The sequence below is a fragment of the Chaetura pelagica genome, unplaced genomic scaffold (assembly GCF_000747805.2).
Source record: "Chaetura pelagica isolate M959 unplaced genomic scaffold, ChaPel_1.0 scaffold76, whole genome shotgun sequence".
NCBI lineage: Eukaryota > Metazoa > Chordata > Aves > Apodiformes > Apodidae > Chaetura > Chaetura pelagica.
The window spans coordinates 11,068,280-11,075,804 of NW_009970723.1; the positions used below are offsets into that span (position 1 = coordinate 11,068,280).

The following is a 7,525-nucleotide window of genomic DNA, read 5'->3' on the forward strand; positions in this document are numbered from 1 at the left end:
CTTTCCCTTCACTCCAATGTATGCTTTGAGCATACCAATATTACTGGGTTTCTTTCCTCACAGTTGACTAGCAGAGAGACAGCTGTTACATACGTGCAGATGATAAAATGAACAAGCACTGTGTGTTGTCTTGTCATGTATGTGTGATGATTATCTGAAATATCGTTGAAGTGCAGTAGTCCTGTGCAAGTCTGGGTGATTAATTTGACCCAAACCTACCATTACAGTTAATGGCACAAGTCAGAACCACGGGTCATACTAAGGATAGGATTTTATGAGTGAGCCTTAAATTCCATCTTGAACCCTGGTAATTTTTCAGCTTAGCCTCGTTAAATCTGTGTATGTTCTTAGGCTTTTGTGAATATGAGGCAATATGCTGCTTTTTTATTGAAGTTCTGTAGGTAGGTCTGTATTAGGTTAGTTGTAAATCTGAGGCTCCGTATGCTGGACATCAGAATTACTGACTTCAGTGGTTCTTGTGTTTCTAAATTGCTTTTTAAAAGAGTACGTGGCATTTTAAGTGTGTGAGGCATTTGGAGCATGGAAATGACGCACAGCAGTGGAGCTACTGATAAAAACGTTCAGTGACTTTAGACAGGAAGATATAAAATGCATTTAAGGACATTTTGTTTGCTCTGCTAATAGTGAATGCTTAAGTAAAATACATTTTTCAAAAATATTGTACTATCAAGCACTAGAAACTGTTGTCCAAACGAATTTGATTCTTAAACATGTATTTATTCTGACTAGTTTTGTTTCTCTGCAGGGGAAGCTTGTTAACCAGGAGTCTTGCTGATGTTGTGAAGAAAGAGGACTTTGTACTCGATTCAGAATATTTGGTCACATTATTAGTGATTGTACCAAAGTAAGTTTACTGTTTGACCTAAGAGCAGAATAAAATAAGAAATTCAAAACAAATAACAGATCCCACAACCCTATAATACTGCAAGAAGGGACATCTGAATTGTCTGAGGTTTTTCTGCATGAACGAACACAAACTCTTGGATGCTTAGTAGAGGCAAATAAGCCTGTGTACCTGTGTTCCATTGTTTACAAGAACTCATCATAAGGAATGCTGAGTGCTCGTGCATTTCTTTAAGAAACTGGAGATTAGACTTAGACCTCTTATCTTAACACTAGCCATGGCTAGACAGAAGGTAACCTTATGAAAACAGTAAGTACTGAGTAAAAACATTACTTGTTTTATATTGAAGGCTTAATGATTTAAATATCCTGGTTAGGACTATGCTGCTTTTCAGTACATAGTGAGCAAAGTGTTAACTCTTCACTTCTTTGCTCTGCACTTTTTCTGCCAAAATGTTGGGGGCTTTTTACTTATCTAAGTCTCTACTAATGGAACACTGCTTACGCTGTGTCAAAGGTTTGCTGGGAACAGATTGTTCCTGTCTGAAATGTTTAAACAACAAAAACCACACCTTTTTTTCCTGGCCAGGGAAAGTGGTGACACAGATGTCTTTAAGACTCTTGTAAAATGAAAAAATGGCACTGGACTGTTTTTCTGGAGCTGGGACCAAAGGAGAGCTGCTAACTTGAAAATATGGCCAGTAGACTATCACATGAAGCATTAGTTTCTGTCACATGTAAAAGTCTGGTGAATGCAGAACAGTTTGGCAGTGGCTTTAGCAGTAAACCAGTGGTTCGTATATCTCAACTCTTATTAATTCTTTTATTTTGTTTTTGGTGTCAGAAGTGTGGAACCTCTTTACAGCCAGCTACAGAAAGGCAGGGCTTCCAGCACTGTCAGTGGTTCTGAGAGTGCAGGACTCTGGGGAACCCATTTATTAATGTGGAAAAAGTATTCCTATCATATCAGTAACTCAGAAGGCCAGGGTTACATAAGGAGATTCTGATAAACCTTGACAGTTAAGTCCATTTGGTTCCCCAAAATTTGCACTTAGTGATGACTGATTTCATAGTTCTTTGATTTAAAAAAAATTTACGCTTGTAAACTTACATGAAGACTGAAGATAAAATGTTACCTTTGCTATCATTATCGTTTATTTAGCAATAATCTTAAAAAATAGCATGAGGAGGGTTGTCCCTTATATCTTGTGTATTTCTGACAACCTGCACCTGGATTGGAAGATGTAATGATTAAATATTTTTAATATTATTTTGGAAAAAATTGATCCATTAATCTGAAGATTTCTTACTACAATACTAAAAGTCTAACCACAAGCTGCGTATTTTCTAGGTCAAATTATAATGACTGGGTTAAGCAGTATGAAACACTAGCAGAGATGGTTGTACCACGTTCCAGCAAGTAAGTTGTTAAATGCTAAATGTCATATTTGCATATGCTATATTTTATAAGACTTGAAATTATAAAGGTTGGTCAAAAACTGGTGAAAATGTCTGGTTTTATAGCTTTATTTGATCAAGCTTGATTATGTTGTAGTTGAGGAAAAATTCAAAGGATTTCTAGCTCTAGGGTTAATAAGGTAACCAAGCTGACTTACATGGGAAGAGTAAAAAAATGAAAAGTTGATCTAGTTCAGGTCAGGCACATTCAGCTTTGAGCTAGTGCCTGATGGGATTTAGGCTCTAAGCCTGTAAGATTTATACCTGCATTCAGAGGTCTCAAAACAAGTTACATATGGTCTCTAAGAGCTGCTGGAGAATGAAGAACTGGAACTGTAGAAAGTTTTCTTGTGTGCAAAGAAAAGCAACTTGTCTCTTTTGGGCTACCAAAGGTCCTTGGTACCAAGCTGGTGCTTGGTGTCTGTGATGGGCAAGACTGAGGCCAGGATTTGATAATACTGTTAAGCAACTTCAGCAGTCTTGTAACCCCATTGAAAAGAAAGTCAACATGCAGCACAAAGCATTGCTTTGTTGTTAATTTTAGTTGACAGGCTGAGGTTTTGATCCAAGAGATCTGATACTACCAGCTCTAGGCCAGTTATAAAATCTGAACTTGTTCTGACTAACTTCACATTCAAAGTGGCTCCCCTTAAGACCAGTGGGAGATCTTCTAATGATTCTTATTTAATTACTGGGAAACCATGATCTAGGAATAGCTTAAGAAGAGATGACTTGTTAAATTGTTGGATGATGTTTGAAGACTGGATGACACTAAAGTCTGAATCTCTTCAAGCTTTTTTCCTAAGGTGAAATCTCAAAATAAGCAGTATTGTGTTGAACTATAAAACAGTAAATCCAGAGGTCATCTTCACAGCCTAAGAAACACTTTCTTACTAAGTGATGTCTTTTTAATTTATGTTGTTTTCTATTTTAAATCTATTTCCCTCTTCAAAACATGCATTTCTAAGAATTCTGTAGTCCAAGCTTTTTGGTATTAAACGAGCTTTAATTCCTTTTTCTAGAAAATAATTGTAACTTGAACAAATATCCAGATACATATGAAGTGTTTCTAAGTGGTGAAGTCTCTGAATGTGAAATAGAGACTGTAATCCCTTACAAAGGGAGTAATAAGAGCAGTTGTTAAATTTCCAGTTACTTTCTGTATAAGATGTTTAATTTGGGAACTAATCCCGTGTGATTACCTACATTTATGTTCTTTTCTAGCAGCAATAAAGTATTGAAGTGCTACTAAAGCCACTGTATATCAGATCTGTGGTGACTTGAACCTTATTAATTCTGACACTTTTTCTTTGTAGTGTACTTTTTGAAGATCAAGATAGTTACCTTTGTAACGTCACCTTGTTCAGGAAGGCAGTGGATGACTTCAAGCATAAAGCCAGAGAATACAAGTAAGGCTTATTTTGTGTATGTTCTCTCATGCTTTGAAAGATCTCTAGATAACCAGTTTTGATTTTATTCACTTCCAAATGCAGATTTTTGGTCCGTGACTTCCAATATAATGAAGAAGAGATGAAAGCAGATAAAGAAGAAATGAATAGACTGTCAACTGACAAGAAGAAACAGTTTGTAAGTCTGTATAAACTAGTTATTATAGAAACATGAGACATCTAAGACTTGTGGTTGCTACATAACAATTTAATGAACTTGTGATTCTGAGAAATCATTGCAAGGATGATGATGTAGTCAACATGCCACCCAGCTCATCTGCTGAGGGATAACTGACTTCACTGTAGCACAAATGCTCCTCATCGCATTGAGCCAAGTGCTGATATTGCAGCTAGTAATAAGTTTAACAGTGAAAAAGTATTTGAACAAACTAATCAGGTACTACTAAAGTGGTTCTTCATATATTTAGCTCATAACAGCTGGTATGATGTACTGAAGAGACAACAGAAGTCTCATATTTATTTTTATTTTGGATCCAAACAGCCTTGAGCTAGTATGTCTGTAGTGAACTCTGCCTTTAACTTGTCTTTATTGTCATGGTACAGATACTGAGTATCTGTTCAAACTTGCTTAATAGTCTGAATCTTTTTCTGAAGTTTGAATAACAATTTTTTCCTCTTCTTTATTACAGGGACCTCTGGTTCGGTGGCTGAAAGTTAATTTCAGTGAAGCTTTCATTGCATGGATTCATGTGAAAGCACTACGAGTTTTTGTTGAATCAGTTTTAAGGTAATGTGGCAGACCTGAATAGTCCTTTTCTTCCTGGACATTGTAAGAATTGACATCTAGTTCAGGTTTACCAGACTGAGGTGTGTGAATGCCACTCTTCTGGGAAGGAGAAAACAAGAAGTTGCACAGTAAGTGTAGCTGATGGCAATGGCTCTTGTTGTCAGTTGTGTGGAGTATTTGAGATAGATAGCTGTGTATCTTGTCCCTTGGACAGTCTTCCCACCAGCTTTTAAGGAATTACAGGTACTCTGTAAGTTGAAGCAAGGCATTTCTGCTGATTCTTAACTTTATGAGCTGCTTGTAAAAAGAACTTACTATATCTCTTCTAGTTAAGTGGGAAATGTGAGTAGTTCAGGGAAGAAGGCCAAACTCAATTTGAATATTGATAAATAGTCCCACACATGTAGAAAGGAGGATTGGGTAGAGACTAGATTCTCCACCTAGTGGTATAAGCTAAGTCTTGCAAGTAAACTCATTGAAACGTTAAAAACTTAGTCTGAGACTTAAGTTAACTTTGAGAATTGTGCTAAATATTGAAGGATTTAATATTATTTTAAAAGCATTTAGACTTATGTTTTGTTGTTTTTAAACTTGAAGAAAAAAGTTCTGCTTTATTGATGCCTTATGAATTGGAGAAACAGAGTGGTCTTGCAGAAATGAAAATTAGCAGAATTTCTTTTTCAGCAATGGGATTCTTTCTCAAAATAAAATAAAACTCTGCTTTGAAAAATAAAATAAGGCTTATTTCAGCATTTTTTAAATAGTTTTTCTGCTTGACTTCCTCAGGTATGGTTTGCCAGTTAACTTCCAGGCAATGCTGCTTCAGCCTAATAAGAAAACAATGAAGAAACTGAGGGAGGTTCTGTATGACTTGTACAAACACCTTGACAGCAGTGCAGCAGCTATCATTGATGTAAGTATTCTAACTGCTACTCCCCTTCAATATCAGGGGCAGCCTATTGAAGCAGTAAAACAAGTCTGTTTGCTTTATTTAAAAGCTGCATATCTTCATATTCTCCAACACTTTCTCACAGTACAGAAAGTTATGTCCCTTTATAAAAATGCTACCTCTATTTTATAGTTTTGCAAAGCATACGGTATTTATTTGCAGCCAAGGCATTTCAGGAGCTGTCTGGTGTAACAGTACCTTGGTCATACTGCATTCTTTCCTACAGCTGAGGGAATGATACCTTACAGAGTATATATACATATATCTCCTCATGGAATTCAGTTGAAGGCTTAAGGAACTTGAACACAATTCATATCCTTTTTCAACCCAGAAGGAACACACAGTCTCTCCATGGGCTACAGTAACAGTGGCCTTAATACTGAAAGAACTTTTTTTTTTTTTGCTGTTGTTACATTGTTGTCTTGGTTTTTCAGTTAACATAATTGTCCTTTTTTTCTGAAGGAAGCTGAATTGATGTCAAGATGGAGTCATCCTTTCCATCTGTAGAGGTCTTATTTTCATGTTAAAAACTGGCTGGGAGGCTTATTCTAATTTGTTTTGTATTGAAAAGCAGTGCTTTTCATAGTTAAAAATTAACTAAAGATAGACCAGGCCAGGAGTTTAGCTGAATATAAGAAGTTTGGAAATAATCTGTCTTAATATTTTATTTTATGTAATGTTTTTCCAAAGTATTTCCAGTTTTTTTTGAGGAAAGAGGATGTGAGGCAATTAAGTGAAATTTAGGAAGCTGAACTTCATGTAACTTCCCAGATCATTCAGCACCTATAATATTCTCTTTAGAGTCTGTGTTTAGAAGCAGTGAAACATAATTGCAGTACTTCTCCTTTGTTTAGTGGCAGGGTTTTAATATAGTAATATATATGAATTATTGATTTAAAAATCCCGTAGACTTTTTAAAAAGCACTTGTATTTCATTTAGGAAAATACTGTTATTAATTTGTCAAAGTTCTAACTTTAGGCTTGAAGTCTTGCCTGGCCTGTTTGCTTCTGGAGCTCATGAATGTTTCACCTACTCCTGAATAGGAGTCTGAATTGTAAGAGTATAACTTGTTTCAAAACTTTATTTGCAGGCAACTATGGATATTCCAGGCTTAAACCTCAGTCAGCAGGAGTACTACCCATACGTGTACTACAAGATTGACTGTAATTTGCTGGAATTCAAGTAAAAGTTCCCTAATGTGACAATCTTCTCAGTGTTGGTGTAAACAAACAGAAGTGAAGTCCAGTAGTACTTTCAACACTCTACTAATCATATGCTTGCTTCTTATGTTAGGTGAACTTAACACACAGTGGTCCATCTCTAGACATTTTCTTTACAAAGAACAGTGTAGGTGATCTGCTTTTAATCAATCATGTATGTAAATGTGTATTGAGAGAGAATTGAAGTATTTATAAACAGAGTGATTTATTTAAGGAAAAGCTCATTCCTCTTTCATATGGTGGTCTGTATTAATTCCATTTACCATGTTTATTAAAAAAAAACCTTGTTTACAGAAGAATAGTGTAAATGTTTATGGCCATTTTCTTAATTTGATTTAATAGATACAACTGTGTTAATGTTGTTGAACTGTGATGTAAAGTATGTAAAATTGGTATAAAATTGTGCTTTCTGAATGGTTTAAAATTACAAAGCACTGTAAACACAGGAAAAAATAAACATACCTGTGCAAATGTGTCATTTTCTTGTACCACATCTAACTGCAGGTACCTGTTTTTAAACTGAAGCAGTGTGTTAAATCTTAAAACCAATGCTGCATCCTGCTTGCAGTGGAACAACAATGCAACAGACATTAGCACAGATTTTAAGAGACACAGCTATTTCTTTTGCTTTTTGCAGAAATGCTCAGGTATGTTGTTTGGCCACCAAACCAATGTGTGAATGTTTTTCATGTTTATATCTTCATGATTCTAAAGAAAAGATGCAAGATTATTATTGGGAAGATGGGAGTAGCTTGGGATGCTAACACGCTAGGCTGAGCTGGGATTTTTTTTATAGTTCTTTTAGGCTTTGGATATTGTACTGTTAGATGCCTGGGG

General features: G+C 35.7%; 1 protein-coding gene across 1 annotated transcript in view; it reads left to right on the forward strand.

Moving 5' to 3' along the window:
• ATP6V1C1 (ATPase, H+ transporting, lysosomal 42kDa, V1 subunit C1) overlaps window positions 1-7,166 on the forward strand; it is a 16,935-nt gene extending 9,769 nt beyond the window's left edge. Inside the window, exons 6-12 of the mRNA XM_010006464.1 lie at window positions 767-865; window positions 2,216-2,284; window positions 3,639-3,731; window positions 3,816-3,909; window positions 4,421-4,518; window positions 5,305-5,431; window positions 6,559-7,166. Coding sequence (XP_010004766.1) covers window positions 767-865; window positions 2,216-2,284; window positions 3,639-3,731; window positions 3,816-3,909; window positions 4,421-4,518; window positions 5,305-5,431; window positions 6,559-6,654 — 676 coding nt within the window. The 3' untranslated portion in view covers window positions 6,655-7,166. The remainder of the gene's footprint in view (window positions 1-766; window positions 866-2,215; window positions 2,285-3,638; window positions 3,732-3,815; window positions 3,910-4,420; window positions 4,519-5,304; window positions 5,432-6,558) is intronic.
• Window positions 7,167-7,525: the final 359 nt, after the last annotated feature.